Raw genomic sequence first — 20,316 nt, 5'->3', positions numbered from 1 at the left:
AGGGACTTGAAAAAAGCTTTAGACACATTCTACCAGAAGAAGGAAGGGCAAGTAGGGAATGAGCCTTGGGCAGGGAAGGCATGAGGAAGAATTGCTGCTTTAGGGCATGGAGACAGCTCTGGCCAGCACCTGGACATCAGCTTCAAGTACAGGAATCTGACAGAATGTATTTCTAACCCCCTGCCTATGCAATCACCTCAGCAGGGTAAAGATGGATGGTATTTTTGATACAATTCCTACATCAACCGACTGAAATCTATACATGGCAGAAAAAACATTTTGGTGGGGTGCAGACCCCTGCCCTCCCGTCAGCTCAATAAAAGGGCTTTTGGTGGACAATGCATTTGTCTGCAGATTTCTTTGAATGAGGGAGACCCCTCGGGACTGCTGTATCCTGAGGGAACACCATGGGCCCTGACCTGTGCCTCAGCTTCCAGGGCCGCTCTTGGCCAGCATCCTGACGTGGATGCAGGACAGCTGCCAGGCACTGCTGGGACCCAGCGGGACAGGACCGGCTGTCTCGTGCCCACGTAGCCCCCCTCACACAGCCAGGGCCACCCCGAAACCAGACAAAGGCTCACGTGTCAGCAGAGAGGAGCAAGGAGCACTGGGCAGCTCTCAGGGTATCTCAGCGTGGTGCTGCAGTGGGAGGGGCAGGCAGGCCACCCACCTTCAGGGCATCCCCTGCATCAACAGGGCGTGCACTTTGTCATTTTCATCCCTCCACACCAGAAACAGGCCTGACATCTCCTCCTCTGCAGTTTTTCCACTTAGGACGTCATCTCACGCTTGGCCAGCGCATCAGATGAGGCCGCAATGGCTTCTGATACCATCTCCATGCCAACCACAGCTCCACTGTGTGCTGTTCCTCCTTCACAGGTTAACTTCCCATCAACTGACCAATCCATTGTTTCTCTCAAGGGTCACATTCCCACCAGTTCAACCATAAGGTTTCCTTCACTGTCTGTTCTTCATTATCTTGCTGACGTGCTCAACAGCGGATCAAATGTGGCTGGGCCTCTAGACACGACTTGGCTCCTGACACACGGGCTCCTTGTGCCACTGCTGGCCTTCCGTGTGCTCAGCAGGATCTGTACCTGCACAGGGTTGTGGAACTGCACCTTCAGCACAGGGACCGTGCCAGCCTGAGCTGCCCTCGTTCCTCTGGGTCTGTGCACAAAACACGGCGTGGCAGAGAGCGGCAGCAGGGGCCTGTGTGTCCCAGGGCCCCGGATTTGTTCTGCTGCAGCTCCACAGGGATGCAGGCAAAGTGAAGGAGCCAAACTGTTTAGTAATGGCAGGGGAAGCAAAGGAATGAGCTGGGTGGGGAAAAGGGGAAGGGCTGGATTTGAGGACTAGAGGGAAAGAGCCATGAACAGGGAGGGAGAATGGAGGGAAAAAGAAGGGATGGGCAGAGTCTGAGGACTGGAGGGAGGGAGCTATCTATAAGCAGGGAGAGGGCTGAAGCCATGCAAGTTTCCCACAGGCTCAGCTGTGCCAATCACGAACTGTGCCTGGAGCTCCAGCTGGTCTCTTCTGGTCTCAAGGCAGTCTCATCTTCCATGGCATTTGCAGGTCTTCTACAAACACTGGTTCTTCTGAGCCAGTTCTGCAGCTCTCCCACTGATCTGTTGAATTACTATGTTTGTCTGGGAAGGGCTGTCATCTCTCCTCAGGGCTTGAAGGGCTGGAAGGGAGAGGAACAGAGCCATGGTCAGAGCCTGGATCTGTGGGAATCCTAGGAGACCTTTCTGCCAGGGCCATCCCACCCAGCTCTTGCCATGGCCACAAGAGAGGGGGTGTCAACTGGATCAGCTGGCCACCCAATCTGCCCCACCACTCCCCCCCTTTCAGGCCATTCCCACTGACTAAGAAGGTGTCTTATTCTTTTCCATCGGTGTTCTTCCGCCTCTGGGTTCAAGGGTATTGTGGTTGGCAGCCACTCCAGAATGCCTAGTTCATTCTTCATTCTTGTTTCAGCAAGAACCCCTTGTGTGAGGACACGAGGCTTGACTCCATTTTCATCAGAAGGCTGATTTATTATGTTATATATTATACTAAAATACTACATTACAACTATACTAAAAGAACAGAGAGAAGAGATCAGAAGGCTACAAAGACAAGAATAGAATAGGAATGAATAACAAAAATCCTGTGACTGCTCACAGCCTTGGCACAGGTGGCTGTGATTGGTCACTGATTTAAAACAGTCCACGTGGACCAATGGAAGATGCACCTGTGGCATTCCACAGCAGCAGATAGTTATTGTTTACATTTCTTTCCTGAGGCTCTCAGCTCCTCAGGACAGGAAAAATCCTAGCAGAGGCTTTTTCACTAAAATATCATGGCAAGAGTTGTCTTCACGTCAGGGGAGATCTCAAAGGTATCAGTCAGCTCTAACCTCTTTTATAGTCCTTTTGAAATGGGGGAAGGGGACCCATTTCAAAATAGTCTATTGATAAAGGGTACAAGGAGTCCATCAGCAGTCCATCAGGAGCAGGTGTCATCAGCAGCAGATGTCGTAGGCAGGAATCATTGTCTTCTCAGTCCAGTGGTCGCTTGCAAAACTTGCTCCGGTCCCCACGCACGCCTTTCCTCACCCTACGGTGGGGATTTCACTCTCAATCCTTTTGGGAAGAAGAGGGGAGCTTTTCATGTAGGGGTCGCATGTCTCAGTCCTTGAGGGAGAAACCTCTCCCATCTCAGTCCATCTGTCACGGTGGATGATGTACGGGGAATGGAGGGTCTTTTAGTGGTGATCTCTGGGAAGGTCATTCCAGAGAGAAAGTCCAGGCAAGTCAGAAGGGTGGAGAAATTCCAGCACTAGTGTTGCTAGGTGATGCAGGCGAAGGAGAGCACACTGCCCCTTCTTGGGTGCAGTGTTCCATGAGTTGAGCAAACACACCCGTAGGCAATAATCTGGCTTGGTGGACCAGACAGACCTGGATTTTCAGAACAGGATCTTTCCCTTTCCCCGGTGGTCTTGGCTTTCATGACGATCGAGAGGCAAAAAATGAGGGAAGTTTCGGACAGACTCTCACAGACGGTTGTGAGGCAAAGGAAGGGAACTCCAGACTGTCTCTCACACATGCCATGTGCCAGGCAGGATTTGGTGTCACCCAGGTGCCCTCAGCCCCAGGCTGGCAGAGCTCCAGGCCCAGGGCAGCTGCCCCTGGCCCCTTTCCCAGCTCCATGTTGGCCACAGGCCTTGCCCAGAGCCAGACGCCACTGGCAGCTTTCCCCCTTTGGCCACGCACAATTCCCTCACGCTGAGTGGCACCAGTGGCACCCGGCTTGCCTTCCTGAGCCCTGGGATCTGCCAGCCTCTTCCAGGGCACCCTGAACCCCATTCTACCCAAAAGGATGGCAGCAGCCCCTGTCCTCCGGCCCCCTTGGGAATATTGCCTGCTGGGGGTCTATGTACAAATCACCAACAGGATGGGACTGCTGTGGAACACACCTCGAGCTGTTTATTTGCCAGCATCAGTCTCATTACATGGTTATGACAATGGGAAGATTGCAGCAGCTCATGTCCCTGACAGCAGACCAAGAACCCAGTGTTACAACTCCAGAGTTTTTTGGCCAATCACACAAAGCAAAAGCATATTGACAGTAGCTCTATCCAACCACTAGAAAAACACGTACCTTTGGGTAAAATAATGCTTGCTGATTTTGAATACAATACCTGTTTGTAAGCCTTAAAATACAATGCACAGAGCTCCAGAATTAAGCTTAGAACTTCCTAATCTCTTTCTAGATATACTTTTCTGTAGCTTAGGGAGTTCTTCTAGCCAAGCGTTAATACACTGACCATTGTTCTCTTTGTCCTTATATTTCTACTACTTACATTACTTTTCTGCTGACAAACCTTAGGGCTACCACTTAGCTCTAATCACAGTTCTGCTGTCTCTGAGGCCTGCCTTTTACAGCTTTCCCAAAATCCTCTGGCTCTGAGCATTCCCACAGAGGATGTGGCAGGGAGCTCTTGGCAAAGCTGCTCAGCCCTTCTGAGCCTGGGGGCTGCAGCTGCCCTCAGGCTGCCAGGGAGAACAGCAGCAGCCTCTTGCAGCAGCTGCAGCCTCCCGCAGCTGCCTCCCGAGCCTCCTTTGCTCCAGGCTGAACACGCCCGGCTCCCTCAGCTGCCCCTCACCAGCTCCAGTGCCATCTCTGCACGTGCCCCAGCCTCACAGTGTGGTCCCAAACCTGAGCCCACCATTCCAGATGCACCCGCAGCAGTGCCAAGTACTGGGACATTGGTCCAAAATCACAGAATATTCTGAGCTGGAAGGGATCCACGAGGATAGATCCTAAAGGATGCCAAGAATTCTCCCAGTGGTGTTCAAATGTAGAGAGCAGCAGAAGAAAGGAAGACGTTTTCGGTATCAGAGCATCAAACTGCCTGAATTAATCAAATTGGATGAAGAAACAGGTTGCAAAGCAATAAACCTAATTTATTTACATACTGCTTTCCATAATTTTAAAACTTGGCTTTATGTGATTGCTTTATAGCATTTGTCACTTTCCTTTTCTTGAGTAGAAATGAAATAGTTCCTTTAAAAATAACACCGAGATATTCCCTCCCCTCACAGTCATGGAGGCCATCAATGATGGATGGCAGTAATGCATCTGGGATAAAATAGTTATGAAGGAAAAAAAAAAAAGAACTGCCTAGATTGCAGCCAGAGAAGAGACCACAGTGCCATGAGAGAGTCTCAGGGAAATTGCCTGTGGGGATGGATAGGAGCAGGGCAAGAAGCAGGAGCGGTCCATCAGCAGCAATTCCTCACAGCAGCACAGCGAGCCAAGGGAGCCTCCTCACAAGAGCCAAGTGGCCAGAGCTCCTCAGGACACTCCTCTGCCCACAGAAATGCAACAGCTAGAAGCCTCCTTTGCACACCAAGGAGACCTTTTATTCAAGTGCTGCAAGGCCAGAGGGAAATACCCCTAAATTTTCTCTTGAACACCAGCATTAAGCATGGAAAAATGAACATGGGATTTTATGTCCTTTAAAACCAAACTGTACATTTAAAGAGGATGAAGTAGACAATTTTGTAATAAAAACAGAAGAAATGTGAAGTGAAAGGAAAGCTGTGCTTTTATTTCCACAGAGTGCAGAAGGTCACATGGAGCCATTGGGTTAGGTGGGACAGAGGCTGGCAATAGGTGTCCTGTCTGTGAGGAGAGCCTTTGTCACCTCAGGTCCCTGAGGGCTCCCTCGGTGCCGGCAGGGCCCGGGGGCTCGGTGGCACAGGGCCCTGCTGGCCCCGCCGTGGGGAGAGCCCGTGTGCTGCTGCCTGGCAGGCCTGGGTTCCCGCAGTGCAGCCGGGGCTGCGGGCAGGCTGCAGCAGGGTTCCGTGCCCGCTGAGCCCCCGTGGCACCGGGACACCGCCCGGCCGGGCCGGGCACGTTCCGCCGGCACCCGGGCCCTGCCAAGGGCAGAGCCGCCTGTGGGCAGCGCCCGCGGGCTGCAGCAGCGCGGAGCGAGCGCAGCTCCACTCGGGGAGCGCTGCTCGGCCTGAAAGCCTGTTCCAGCGCCTTTCCTGCCGCTCGGAGACATTCCTCGCCCGCAAGCCCGCAGGCTTGTGCCAGGTAATTCTGCGCTCTGCTGCCAGGGGGCGAACACAGCAGCCGCGGCTGTCTCTGCTGCATTGCAGCGCTGAGCACCAGCAGGAACAGCTTCAAAGCCAGGCTCTTGCTCCTGCCTCTGCCAGCTGACAGCACTTTGCTGGGAAAGAGTCACTGACCAGCCAAATGGCCTTCAAGGCCTTCTGGATGCAAATATTTAGCATTATTCTCCTCCAGCTTGCAGCGGGACAAATGCCTTGCAAGTGCAGAGGGCAAGGTTGCAGGAGGGCTTGCTGCTGCAGATTCAGCTTGAATGCTAAGTGTCTCTGAAGAGCAGGAGAGCCAGGCAATCCCTGGGAAAGGAGGGTGACAGGGGAAGCCCAAAGGCCCCTGGCTTCTGCCCCACGTGCTGCCAAAAGGTGCCAGCACGGAGAGGGAGAGGCTTGAGGGCAGAGGCAGCAGATGGGTGCCAGGGGGAACTCTGGGCTTTTCCTGGGCACTGCCTGCAGCAGGTGCTCCAGCTGGGGCCTGGGATTGCCCCGTTGGGAGTGGGAGCAGCTGCCAGGGGCCGCTCTTGCAGTTAAACGGTCACAGCCGGGACTCCAGAGGGAGGCTGCAAAGCCCATGTGGAAACAGCCACATGCCAAAGTGAAACCAAAGCTGTTGACTGATAATTTTTCCAGTTTGAAGACTCAAGGCCATTATAATGACAGTGGCCTTGTTTGTATCTATATTTGTAATCATGTGTCTATAAGAACAGTGGCCACCAGAATATTTGAATCATTCAAGGATAGGTTGGACAAGTGTCTCTTTCACACCAGTTGTGCCAGTGGGGTGGTTCAGAAGCCATCACAGGATGCTCCTGTAGCCTCCTCCCCAGAGAGAAATGATTCTGCTCCCTCCAGAGTTTGCAGTGTTGCAAGTGAATATCACCAATTGAAATGTAAATGTTTTCAGTCCTTTTTGTGGCTTTTTGAGATCCTGCATTGCAAGATTCCCTCTTGCATCTGTTGAGGGAATATTGTTATCTTTTCATCTAGAACTGTCTTTTTATGGCTTTTTTTTACCCTCCATTTCTTTCTTTTCTCTTTCCACAAATGCTGCCATTCATGTGGGGCCCATTTAATTGTCTACAGGCAGGGTTCTTAGGGCACTTTTGTTCTGAACATGGAACTAAATTTCCTGGAGCCTGTAGCAGTGGCCTGGTTTGTTATGCTCTTGGCCAAATCTGGAGTTCAGTGCTCACTTGAAATGCAGCATCCCTGCTGGGGGAAGGGGAAAATGGATCTCTTGGTTCTCCCATTCTCATCCTTGTGTTTGGTTGGTTTCTGTTTAGGAGCACTGGAATGAGTCCCAGTCGGGCACTCCAGGCTCTGAGTGCAGCAAGTCCCTGGAGATCTTGACCTCCCCTTTAGGCATGAACTTGTGCAGATGGTGAATATCTGTTTGTTCTCTTCCAGAGAAGCTGACTCCAACTGAGGCTTCCTAATGGAACCAACAGACAAGCAGAAGAGAGACAACAGGTAGGAATTAATTTGATGTAATCTTGGCTTCCCGGGTGCTGTGCTGAATGTTGTGATGGTTTAGAAAAAGAATTCCCCCTGCTATGCAAGAATCAGCATTCCAGAGTGGGAGAAATGAAGTAAGGATTGCCTGCCAGTGAGAGTGGCTTCAGAGCACATTGGTATTTTAAGAGCTTCTTTTACAGACCCAGGCCTGGATGAGATCCTGGGTCAGGACAGATTCTCTGCTGAAATTTCTGAAGCCAATCTCTTATTGCTGGAGCCAGGGCACTCCCCTCTGCAGTTGAGGATGCTTTTGGCCTAGGAGTATTTTCCTGTTTCAGTCTGTAGCAAAGCACGAGTTGCGTTTTTTTGGGATGGGGGCGAATTGTGTGAATTTTTACTTCTTGTGTCAAAAGATATTTGAAGATGATGAGGACTGAGGTGATGTTTCATGGCAGGCATTCAGTTTCATCTGCTTCTTTGAGCAGTCAGGTTGTTGGGGTTTTCCTGGTGACACATCAAGTGAGGAGCAGCTGCAGCAAGTACAGGACTATTTGTAAATCTGCAGTGCTGAGCTGTTTTCGCCCTGGAGATGGAGGGCTTGGGACTGTGCAGTCTCCCTGCACCAAGGCTCCCAGGTGCTGGGCGTGTTGGTGCAAAGCCTGGAGGTGCAGTTCCCAAAGCTTCCAGTGTTCCCTGACCTTAAGGGAAATGTGCAGGGTTCTGAGTGGGTGCAGAGCTCAGGTTTGCAAAGGGTTTGAAGAGCATCTGGACAAACACCTTCAAGGGCAGGCCAGACATGGGCAGCAAAGGTGTCTCCAGGGCTGGGGAGACTGGGAGATCTACAGGCTTATCTAAAAAGTTTGGGCATTTCAGTAGACAGCAGACTCATAGACTCTGAATTAGGAATGCCATCCAGTGCAAAAACCTGTTGATTGTAAGTGGCAGCCCCTCAGGATGAGATGAGGCAGCTGTGCCTCGGCTCTAGGAATGATTAAACTTTCAGGAGCTGAATATTGGTGTGGTATTGGAGTAAATGTCACTGCTGGAGCAGACAAAGCTCCCCCCTTGCAACCCGGGACACTAGGGAATTTCATTTGCAAAGAAGACTTTATGAATTGTATGTACAAAGACTTTGCAGTAGAGTAGATAGAGATACCTGCATCCGCTGTGCCTGCATGCTTTTCCTTCCCCGATGTCCATAAATATCAGAGCCAGAGTTTGCCCCATTTTGCAGTAGTCTTTCAAAGGCCAGGGACAGTTTAAAGGATCTGGCTTTCCATGCTGGGACACTTTATTGTTGTTTTCTTGTGTTTTCTCAGCCGTGATTGAGTACATACATATGTGGCTGAGAAGGAACAGGGGGATTTGACCTGGTGTTTTCTGAATTCCTGAGAACTCCTTTCTAATTACGCTGATAGGATGGCTTTAAATGCAGCTCCATGATTTCCTAGGGAAGCAGCTTTCCAAATGTATGTTTGAAGTCCAGAATGAATTTCCAAGGTTGTTAATAAAGTGGGCAAAGTTCATGCCTTGAGAGTTGAAACACCTTCAGAACAGAAGATTCTGTTTGACTCGCAAAGGGGGAGACTGGGGTGAGAGGTCTGAAGGAGAACAAGACTGGCGCTTTCTCCCATTAATCATTGCAAGTGGATTTGCCAGCTCATGTGCTGATCAGCCCAGTGACTGGTTCTGCCTTTCACAAGGAAATGGGGGGAGAGTCTTTCCCTTCCCAGCCTTCTTGGAGGCTGGGATCAGGAGTAGCATTCCCTGAGAAGGATTGTGCTGTCCCCTGTGTGTCTCATGGCTCTGGGGCACAGCACACAGTGGACAGAACTGATCTGTCCACTGTCAGCATGCTGAGGATTTCAACATTGCTTTGCTGCTGGCCATGTGCCCTTGTGGGAAAGGCCCCGTTTCTGCAGGGAGTATAAACAGGGCCTGGAGTGTTAAGTCTCTTTTCTGTGTCTCTGTGTGAAAGGTGGAAGAACAACAGAGACTTGCTCCGTATTCTGGAGCAAGAGAGGCGGAGGAGGCAGGTGGCTCCAGAGGAGAAAGATCCATTCTTGGAGAAGACTCCCCTCTTTTCCAAGCCCTACAAGGTAATGGGAGAGGAGTGCAGGCTGGAAGGAGAGAAGGAAGGAGGCTTGGGGTGGGAGAGGAGAGCTGTGCCTTCTGCATGGGCTGTAGCAGCCTAGAGCCTGATTCCTGCAAACACGACATCTTCCCATCTGCTGCACTGAGCTTGCCTAACTGCCCTTGTGGGGATGCATGGTGATTCCATGAAGATGCTGAGCAATGTCTCTTGCTGAGCTGGATCTCTTGCTTGGGCTGTTTCTGACATTTCCCCCTCTCTGTTCTTGTGCTGCAGACAGATAAAGAAGATGAGCTCTCAAGGCGCATCAAGAACTTGCTGGGCGATGTGGACTCCAAGGTGCTCCTGAGCAATGAGTCCCCTCTGAATCCCAGATGGATCCCAAAAAAGCCCCAATCCAACTCCCAGGCCTCCAGTCACAGGCCAGCCTCCAGTAAGACAAATCCATGTGAGGACATATGGAGAGAATCCTCACCAGAATCACTGAGCACCAGACCTAAGCCTGAACAGAGCTACGGTGTCAGCAGTGAAGGTCTCTCAAATGGGAGGTCAGAAACCAAAGCTCCACAACCCGAAATCCTTCCTGAGCCTGTCAAGGTGAGTTCCATTGTTGGGGTCCTCTGTTGTTGCAGTCCCTCAAGGCCACGGGAGCAGCACACAGGCCCTGCCTGGTTTGTGGCTCAGCCTCCCCAGAGGTCAAAGGCACTTGGTTGCCAGGTGCAATTTGGGGTTTTGCCAGGCTGATCCATCAGCACTGGGATGTTGCTGTGCCCTATGGAATGTAGGAGCCCACAGTGCTGAAGCACAGCAGTTGGTGTAGGATGGCCATGGAGATGGTTTTCAAATTGTGTTTGGCTTTGGAATGAGATGGAAGAGCTGGAGACTGCAGCCAGCTTTTCCTGGAAAAAGCTGTTGATCAGCTGCAAAGGACTGGAGGCAACATCATGTGGAAAACGGGAGGCAGCTGAGAGAAGCAGAGCACTGCAGGGCCTTGCCTTCTGCAGGAGCCATGCTTCATGCCAAAAAGATGAAGCAGCAGTGTGGATCTCCAGCCCTTGAAAGTGCAGAGTGCTGCAATCAGCCCTGAGGCTCCCAGCAATGGGCGGTGTTTTTCCTTGCTGCTTGCAAGCCCAGTTGAGGGAGTGTGAAGAAAGGAGCAGGGATGCTGCATCTTCCTTGGAGAGTGCAGTGAGGGAGGGGAAGGAGTGTTTTTCTCTCAGACAAAGTGTTTCTGAGGGAGGGCTGGAGTCCCTGCCAGCTTCTGCCATCAGCTGGACATGGACTCAGCTCTTTGGAGTAGCTCAAAGCCAACTTCTCTCCATAGTGTGTCTCTGAGCACCCCTGGAGAACCTCCACTGCTCCAAATTTGGCTGCTAAATCCATCACTTTGCCAAGCAAGGGAAGAGTGAGAAGTGGTAGTCGGGGATTTGCAAATCCTGCAGGGGCAACAAGTGGATGCCTAAAGTCAGCCAGAACTTGCATAAACTGTGGGGCATCATTCCAGAAACATCAGAAGTCAGTGTCTTGTCCAGACTGCTGTTGCCTTCAGAAGAATAAGGAGTCTCCTTTTGTTTGGGTGAATAAGAAATATTCCCCTTTCTCTAGAAATGGCTTAGAAGAATTGGGATCTATTATTTCTGGCTGTTTTTCTTTTAACTAAGGAAGCTTCTTGCAGAACTTTTTAAATGCTGAGGCAGCCTGTGCCTTTGAAGACAAAGTTTGTTGCTTGATAGTATAATAGTAGAATTCCATAAAGGGAGAAAACTGCACAGACATACTTACATCATCATAATCACAGTAATGATAAATAGCCGCAGCAGCAGCAGTAGTAGTAGTAGTAGTAGTAGTAGTAGTAGCAGTAGTAGTAGTAGTAGTAGTAGTAGTAGTAGTAGTAGTAGTAGTAGCAGCAGCAGTAGTTTATGAATGGAAAGAATATTTCCAGCCTGCCAGGTTCCAAAGAGATTTCCTTTTTTTCTCAGTTGGAGAAGAGATGACTTTGGGAATTTCAGCTGCTTTTCCGCTTGGCCTCCATTCTCAATTCCCCTTCAGATGGGCCTTTTGATCCTTAGTAGCACTGGATTATGAACGGAATTGCATGCCATTTCTAGAATTGTTGGTAACCAAATGCTGCTGTGTCCAGGTCAATTAGTAAAAAAGCCAAACAAACTCCTCCTGCCTCCCTCATTCTTGTTTCAGAAAAAGAAGCCCATTGATGTGCCATCCACTGCAAAAACGTTGAAGTTTGGTCTCTTCCATAATAGATCTCTGTATTTGCTCATGTTTTGCATACATGAAAGAAGTGGTTGGGGAAAAAATACATTGTTCAGCTCCTGCTGACTCAGTAGACGTTGCCCTCCCTGAAAGTGTGTTTTGGGCTGGGCTGAGGAGAAGTAGGGATAAAAGCTGGAGTTGTAAGATCAGCCTTCCTCTCAGTCTGTGAGCGTAACGCTGCCTAGAGCAGTTCAAGGACCAGACTGACAACTCATGCCAGGCAGCCAGAGCTGCTCCTCCCTCAAGCTGGGGGTTGCCTTTCCTGAGCTCCCCTTGTCCAAAGGCTCTGGACCTGCTGCCTCATGTCTGGGCTTCCAAATTTCCATTTGGGAAACAAAGGGCATCCAGCCCCATGCCTTCCTGAGAACCAGATGCCGTTGTGCCTCAGAGTGTTTCTGAGTGGGCCAATGTGGCAGCAAACTTCTCTTGCCTCTTTTCCATTGTTTTCAGTAGGCTCTGTATGGGTAGAGCTGTAACACGTTTGAGCCAGAGGAGGCAGAGGAATGGAAAATGGTTCAGGGACTCCTACTTGTGTTTCAGTTGTGATCTGCAATGTGATGTTTTTCTGGAACACTTGAAGCATGTCATTTGTGTGGAAGCACAAAGCCCATTTTATCTTGATTGTCAGCACAAGCATTATCTGAGAGTGTTAGCCAGAAGTGGGAGTGCTGAGAGTGCTGCTGACCAAGTGGCTTTTAGGTGGTGCCTACGCCAGGCACACAGACATGCCTTGAAATCATCCCCACTTGTTGCACTGTGCTGAGTTCCCTCAGCTAACCTTGCCTCCTCCTCTCCTCTCTGTTTTTGTGACCAAAACAGGTTGTGGAAAAGCCATCTTCTTCACTGGCTCCTCCAAGGTACAGTTGTGTCCCCATACTACCCTCTAGAACAAACAAACCACTTTTCATTTGAGGGGGAGAGGGAAGGGCTTCCTGGTTTCCCTTGAAGCTGCAGCCTTTGGTTTGATGCTGCTCAGAGCTGCTGTTGTTAATTGGTTTCATTCTTGTGAGGGTTTCAGGAAGGGTGCCATTAGAAATGAACAATCCAGGCATGCTGGAGTTGGCCTATGAACCAGACTTGTATTTCCCCTGGTGCTCCATTCTATTCTCCTCCTCACCCCCAGTGTGTCTGTAGATCCTCTGGTTTTGTATTGACCAAGAATCCATCCTGAAATTTGTTACCCTCTATTGGAAGTGTTTCTTTTGGGGGTTGGGGCTTTCAGAAAGGCACTGGGCCGTTTTGGTAGTTTTTATCAACTTGAGTTGGCTGAATGCAGCTTCATAATGTAGCAGTGAAATCTGTTTACATTCTTGTCTGGCTGGGTGGGTGTTGGAGGTTTTATTATTCCCAGAGTGGTTTTTCATATATGCTTTATTTTTGGCATGGCAATGTATTCCTCTGGCCTTCATCCCTCTGCTCTGAGTGGCCAAACACAGAGTTCAGTTTTAGTTTTGAATGCTGCCATGTCAATGGAATAAGTAAGTAACCTTCCTCACTGCTGCTTCCTAATTTTGTCTCCTGGTGGCCTTGCAGAGCTCTCCAGTCCCAGCACAAGAGGGTGGCAGCAGCACAGCCCAGCAGCTCGGAGTCAGGGAGCACCAGGGAGTGCCACAGCTCCTCAGTGTCTGCACTTCCAAGAGCACCAGCACCTGAGGTGAATGCAAATCAAATGTAGAGGCTGCTCCCACAGCCCCTTGCCTCACCCTCTCTGCTGTCTGCGGGCAGTCAGGACAGGAGGCCTTAAATACTGTCACTCTTCAGGTGTCCCCTTGAGACCTCTGCAGCAGCATCAGACATTTCTTGCCCTCTGCTTCCTTTCTAGATTTTCTCCTTTATAAACCCTTCCTGGACTTCGGGTGCTAAACCAGGCAGTGTTCCCACTTGTCCTTTGGCATCATTGTCTAGCCCTTCTGGAGTTTTCATTCCAGGAAGAGTCCATTTAGGATCTGAGAGATGAAACTTGGAGTGAATATGCTGAATGATCCTCCTCTGCAGTAGGGATCACTGACTGTGGCCCCTGAGTCACTGGTTTCTCTTCATGGTTGTTTTGGACAATGGCTCTGTAAGGGAAAAGTCCCATCTTTCATTTTCTGCTTGTTTCAGTTCTGTTGATATCATATTTCCTTCCTTCGACTTTCTCGGAAAGATGAACCTGTCTTTGATCGTACAGCCCTGCAGTGCTGAAGCCTGGAGAGGGAGGAGGAGGAAGATACAGTGAGGCTGCAGCCCTGCATCTATGGCCTGTGTGCTGGGTGTTCAATATGGGAGAGGTGATTGGGCAACAGGGCTGGGCTCCTTGGCTCTCAGATAATATCCCGTGAGCTGTGCTGCATGCAGGAGAAAGATTCAGCCAGAGAAAGGATCTTGGCAAGGCTGATCAAGGGGGCCTTGGGATGAAAGGTCACCCCTCCCTGCTGTTTTGGGTGAAACAAGAGCTGTGGGGAGACTCGTGCCCTGCAGGGAACCTGACAGTGAAGAGGTCTAGAGCAGAAGAAACTCTGCTGTTCTTCCCTCCTCCTGCTTTGAAATCCACTGGAATTAAAGTCTTTGGCCTCAGTTATAGTGAACAGCCACACGCCAAATAGGATTTTTCCTGGCAAATCCCTGGACATCCCTTCAGAAAGCCATTTCCTCCAGGCCAGGAGTTTGGTGCATTCAGTGTCTAAGGCACATGTCACCTGCAGCTGGGAATTCCTTCTTGATGGCTTCTTTTCCTGGCAGCACTGAAACCTTGAGGCTTCCAGCTGGAACAGACAAGCAGAATGCAGTGCAGAGTGACTTAATCCACAGGGGATAACCATGCAGGGACTCACTTTGCCTTCACAGAGACACTGAACAGCTCTTTCTCCTCTTGCCCAAAGCAGAACGTTCGCTTCCTACGTCACCCCAGTCTCTTGAAGGCATTTTTCCAAAGGAGCTGTGAGAAGCCTTGAAAATTGTGCATCAATGAAGCTCAGATGTATCTCTTGTGCTCCAGTGCCAGGTTTCACCTCTTCTCCCAGCACATGAACAAAGCTGTTTGTAAAGCCAACCTCCTTGTTCGTGTCTTTAGGAGCCCCTCAGCCCCAGCGGGAGCCTGGTATTGCCTGCACTGACAGACTGGGATGTGTCAGAGGCTTCATGGCAGGGCCAAGAATTAGGGAGTGTCAGTGTGCAGAAAGGAACAGGAATGTGACATCTTCCTTGGAGTGTGTTGAAAAAGGAGAGTCAAAACAATCCCAACCAAACAATAAAAAGGGCAATTCAAGCTGTGTTCCTCTGCAGTTTACAAAGTCTGGAGGCAAGAAGCAGAATTTGAGGACAACTTAAAGTCACTGCTATTCTCAGGAAATAGGATAATTTCTCCCTTGAAGCTGGCTGAAAACAGATGAGTAGTCTGCTCTATCTTGCATGAGCTCCATGTGTGGGTGCTTTTCTTGTGCCAGAAATGCTCACCAGAATCAAAGCAACCTTGCAGAGCTGGTCCATGAGCTGGGCTTAGTGTGAAGTTTGTGGTCTCTGCTTTAGTCCTTCAGAAAAGCTCCTGTGCCTGTAAGCCTGAACCCTTTTCTGTGTTCAAGTGCTGTGTGTAAGAAGTAGTAGGATGCCTTTCCAGGAGGCCAAGTGATGATGGTCAAGTGCTTTGCCAAGCAAAAGCTCAATCTTGGCAGGAGGAACCAGCCTGGAGCCAGCCCAAGTTACCTGAGTAGGAAGAGTGTTCTGAACTGGAAGCCAAGAACCAACTGCACCTTACAAGGGTTGCATTTCAATGAAGGTCGTTTGATTTTTGGGGTTTGTTTGGTTGGGGTTTTTTTTTGTTTTGTTTTTTACTTCAGAAAAATGAGTCTCGTATTATTTGGGTGAATGACAAATATTACTCCTTCTCTAGAACTGAACTGGGAATTTCTCTGGAATTGAAAACTATATTTTCTAACTGTTTTTCTTAACTAATGAAACTTTTTGCTCAACTCTTTCACTTGCAGTGGCTGCCTATGCCTTTGCAGGCAGAGCTTAGCTGCTACTTTACTAGGTAAAGGAAATTATATTCAGTAAAGGGAGGACGCTGCAGAAACATACTTTCTTAATAAGATGAATAAAAAGTCAGCGATGGAAAGGGTGTTTCCTGACTGCCAGGGAAGCCAGACAATGATCTTGCAGGAGGTGACTGGTGGTTTCAGCTCTTGCTGTGCCTGGTCTCTTTTCCTCAGTGCCCTTCAGATGAAACTGTTATTCCTTACTAGCATTTCATGATGAATGGACTTGCATGACATTTTTAGAGCTACTGGTCAGGAAATGTTGACTGAGTGCATGCTTGTTTGCTATCAATGAGGAAAATCCCCAAACAAACTGACAGTGCTTCCCTCTTTCTTGTTCCAGCCCATGGTGCACACTGCTGTGCAGTCCATTGAAGGAATATTGAAGGTGGGTACTCTTCAGTAGCAGATCTCCATGGGAAAGCCTGTACAGATCCATGGGGAGGTGGATCCCTCTGACTCTGGAAAGGGTAAAACTCCCTCTGTGTCCTGAGAGCTGCTTCTCTCCCTCTCTTTGCAGGAAATGTGCAGCCCCCTGCCCCCTCTTCTGCCCTCCCTTCAGTCACCTGAGAGAACAGAGACTTCCAAATTTCCTGTGCAGGCAAAGGTAACCCAGCCCACTTATAACGGGGCTTCCAATAAATGACAAGAGATCTTGCTGCTGAGCAGAAGTCCAGTTTTGGCAGAAGGAGCCTGCCTGGAGACCTGCCTGAGTTCCCTGACCATAAACAGTGTTGAGAGTTAGAAACCAAGCAGAAGCTGTACCTTGTGTGGGGCTGCATTATACCCAGGTGGTTTTGGTTTGTTTTTTTGTTAACTTCAGTAAAAGAAAGACTCTGATTTTATATGTCTAAATGACAAATATTCTTGTCTCTTGTGAACTGTCTTAGAAGAATTGGCAATTATTATTTCTAACTGCTTTAGTGTTTTTTTAAACTACTGAGGCTTTATGCACAAGTCTTACATGCAGCCTGTGCCTTTGCAGGCAAGGAACAACTGCTTCAACAGCAGCTTAGGGAAAGTGCAGTTTCATAAAGGGAGCAGATTACAAAAACATACTTTATTTAAACATTACAGATAATAAGGATATGGTAGTTATGATGATGGTTATAATGATAATAATAACTAAAACAATTATAATAATTTCAAAAATTAGTAATAGTAATAAAGATCAGTAGGAGGAGGAGCAGTAGTTTAGAGATGAGAGCAGTGCCCCCTGATTGCCAGATTGCAAAGGGAAGACAGACATCTCAGAGCAGGAAGAGTAAGAGGAGTTGACATTGCTGGGTTCAGCTCTGTCCATGCCTGGTCTCTGTTGTTAACTCTCCTTTAGATCAGCCTTTTTCATTCTTACTCTTACACATCTGCAATACATTTATGGAGCTGTTGGTAAGCAAAGGTTTGCTGAGTTCCTGCCAATTAGTAACAAACCCAAACAAACTCCTGCTGTTTCCCTCGTTCTTGTTTCAGGCAAAGAAGCCCTCTGATGTGCCACCAATTGAAGAAATTTTCACGGTAAGTGCTCTTAAATAGAAGATCTCTGTGTCTGCTAATGTTTCACATACATTAACAAACCGGGTGGGGGCAAAATCCATTTTGAGAGCTGCTTCTCTCCCTCTCTTTCCAGGAAATGAGCAGCTCACTGCCAGCTCTCCTGCCCCATCTCCAGACGCCTCCAAGAGCAGAGACTTCCAAACTTCCATTGGCAACAAAGGTGACCCAGCCCATTTATGCCAGGCCTTCTGAGAAATGACAAGAGATCTTTCTGCTGAGCAGAAATTCAGCTCAGCTCTTTGGCAGCTCTTAGAGTGTTTTCAAAAGATTTATTCAAAAATGCGCATGCCCATAAGGTGCCATTAACACAGTTTTGATGTCAGTAGATGTGCTGTTTGACTCCATGCTAAGCTCCTTTGTCCTTTTATTCTAGGAATCCCAACCTGATGGATCTGCAGCACAGAAGCAGAGTAAGTAGACGTGCAAAGTAAACACAGTTCTTTGTGTGCTGTCAGGTAATTTTGTGTGTTCTCTGTAGCAGAGACCATCAAGTGTTCCTACTGGTGAAGCAGGGTGATTTCCTCTGCTTTGCTGAACAGGGATGGATTTAGGAATGGCTTAGGAAACTCTGACCATTCATTACCTTGAGCTCAAGACAGCAGTTCAGCAGAGGACAAGCAGTATTGAGTTAGCAAACTCCCATCTGGAGTGATGAACAATCTTGGTGGCAAAGCCCTCCCTAGAAGAAAGTGACTCTCTAATCTGGTGCTGAGAGACCACAGGGTAATATACGCTCTGAGGGAGGCATATAAATGCAACCTTTTCATTTCTGCTTTCCAGAGCAGGCTGGCACAGCTTCAGAAACATTGCCCAGTTCTCAGCCAAGAGCATTGTAAGTAACCAGGCTCTGTTCTCATCTCTGCTGGGCAGTTGCTTACAAGAACCTGGAATGCAAATCAGTTTGGGTTATTAGTAAATTTTTCTCAGCAAACTTGATTGCAGGGAATTTTCACCAACAGCAAAAATGTTGTTGTATGATGGATTCACTGAATTGCTTTGTTTTGAAAAGCACTTGAAGGTCATCAAGAGTTATATTATTAATCCAGCAATGCCGAGTGCACTAAACCATGTCATGACTACACTGGCTGTGATAAAAAGCAAAACATAACAAAAGTGAAGAAAAAACCTCTTAAGTCTTTGTGTACCAGACTGAAGTTTTTGTCTTCCTATAAGCTCTGTGGTGCTTAACATCTTGTCCCACTTGGTACTCGTCAACCTACTGATAATGCTGAGGCTGAGATAAATGCCAAGGGATACCAGCTGAATCGGATCATTCCTGGCTATGGTTTTGGTGCCTGGCAGGACAAGTAATGCTACAGCTACCTAAACTGTGTAGATCTACTGATGACATTGTCAAGTTCCTTTGTCGTGAAACTTTCTTCAATTACCCAAGTAGAGGTTTTCAAAAATGTGTTGTAGTTCTTTTATTTCAAAAGAAACACAAAGAAATATAGTATTTCACATGGACTTTTTAAGAACCTCACTTTATATGCTTATAATATAGCTAGCTGCAGAGTGGGATGAAGATAAAATTTCTATAAGCTATGGGAATTGTGTATGTTTGTCTGAATGGGTGTGAGTTTGAGATTTGATAATTTGCAAGCATTTTTTCATTCTGGTACTTTGTATTTTGAGCAAGGCCATGTAGTCCTCTGGCCTTCTCCCCTCTGCTCTCAGTGCCCAAACACAAGGTTCAGTTTTAGGTTTGAATGCTTCCATGTCAGTGGAATAGAAATAGAGTGGAATGGAATAGTGGAATGGAATGCTTCACCTCTGCTGCTTCCTAATTTTGTCTCCTGGTGGCCTTGCAGGGCTCTCCAGTCCCAGCACAAGAGGGTGGCAGCAGCACAGCCCAGCAGCTCGGAGTCAGGGAGCACCAGGGAGTGCCACAGCTCCTCAGTGTGTGACAGAGAGATCAGCTGCAGTGACAGTGAGGAGGACAACCTTCCAAGGGTGCTGGACCTGCCAGTGTGTGAGGTGAATTCAGGGACCATGGAGAGGCTGCTTCCACAGCCCCTTGCCCACTGCAGTGCCGTGTCTTAGGAAGGAAGCAGATGTGGTACTCTGTTACCAAATTCTGCCAGATTTGCCCTGGAAATACTGATGTGTAAGACCCCTCTCACTGCAATGAAGCTTCGTTATTTGCCACTGACTGGTTTATGGTTTTTTATTCCTCACATATCCATGCATGGTGCTCAAGGAGCAAGTTTGTTGCCGGTTAGTTTAGAGTAATTTCTTCACAGGCCAAAGGCCGGACTTGATGACCTCTGGGCAAGAGTCCCTGGGCTCTGGTGAGCTGTGCTAGGACAGAAAGAGTCACAAAAGGCACCAGTCTTGAATCCTTCTTTTCTCTTTTGTTGGCAGCCTGAGCCATCAACTGCTAAAAAGTGGCGCCTTGACAACCTGGTGACCCAGAGAAAGCAAGGATTAGTGGCAAGAGAGGGTCTCAGGGAAATTGCCCGTAGGAATGGACGTGAGGAGGGTGCAAAGCAGGAGCAGGGCATCAGCAGCACTTCTTGCCAGCACCACTCCAAGGCAAGGGAGCCTCCTCCCAAGAGCTGTGGCCAAGTGGCCGAGGACACTCACAAGACCTCTGGCCAAACCACCAAGCATTTTCACAAGACCTCTGGCCGAGTGACTCAGGCTCCTCTGGAATCTCACGTTATGAGCACACACAGCTCTCTGAAGCCTCTTGTGCACACCAAGGAGGCCTTGCCCAGGAAGACTGTGGGTATCAAAAGGCCCAGCAAGCCCCTGGAGCATGACAAATGGAAAAAAGTCCGGAAGCTGGAGAGTGAGCCTGGTCTTTTGCAGGTCACAGAAGAGGCTAACAAGGAGCAGACCAAAGTCAAGAAAACAGAGGAGCTAAACTCCATCACTAAAAAAGCCCTGCAGCTGGCACTTCACAAGCCCTCTGAGGAGAGAAAGGACAAGGGCTCCCAGCAGGCCAAGGCCAAAGGCTTTTTGGATGCCAGGCTCCTGAGACATGCTCAGGAATGTGATGCCCTCATCCCCAGTAGCCACAGGCCTGGGGAATGGCACAGGGAGAAAGTGCCCTTGCCTCCTGGGGAGAAGAAGTTGTTCTTGCCTTCGAGGAAGGCAGACTTGAAGAGGAAAGCCATGAGGAGTCCTGAGGAGTCCCCTGGAAAGAAGAAGGTGAGAGGGGTCAGGGCAAGTAGGTTTGGACAATGAGCAAGGTGGTGCTTGAAAAACCCAAGTGGAGTTTCCCCTTCATAGGTTGGCAGTGGAGCCATGATGCTTCTCCTCTCAAAGGAGTTCCAGTGTGTTATTTTCAATGTTTTCAGCCAGAATC

General features: G+C 48.9%; 1 protein-coding gene across 1 annotated transcript in view; it reads left to right on the top strand.

Moving 5' to 3' along the window:
• The first annotated feature begins 7,053 nt into the window (after positions 1–7,053).
• Positions 7,054–20,316, top strand: part of LOC135287568 (AF4/FMR2 family member 1-like) — a 33,748-nt gene continuing 20,485 nt past the window's right edge. Inside the window, exons 1-7 of the mRNA XM_064400858.1 lie at positions 7,054–7,088; positions 9,052–9,172; positions 9,442–9,762; positions 15,793–15,837; positions 15,970–16,056; positions 16,920–16,964; positions 19,368–20,159. Of these exons, the coding sequence (XP_064256928.1) occupies positions 7,054–7,088; positions 9,052–9,172; positions 9,442–9,762; positions 15,793–15,837; positions 15,970–16,056; positions 16,920–16,964; positions 19,368–20,159 (1,446 nt within the window). The remainder of the gene's footprint in view (positions 7,089–9,051; positions 9,173–9,441; positions 9,763–15,792; positions 15,838–15,969; positions 16,057–16,919; positions 16,965–19,367; positions 20,160–20,316) is intronic.

This window comes from Passer domesticus, chromosome 30 (genome assembly GCF_036417665.1).
Source record: "Passer domesticus isolate bPasDom1 chromosome 30, bPasDom1.hap1, whole genome shotgun sequence".
NCBI classification, from domain to species: domain Eukaryota; kingdom Metazoa; phylum Chordata; class Aves; order Passeriformes; family Passeridae; genus Passer; species Passer domesticus.
Note: the sequence above shows the minus strand (reverse complement) of the source record. Positions and strands in the feature narration are given on the sequence as shown.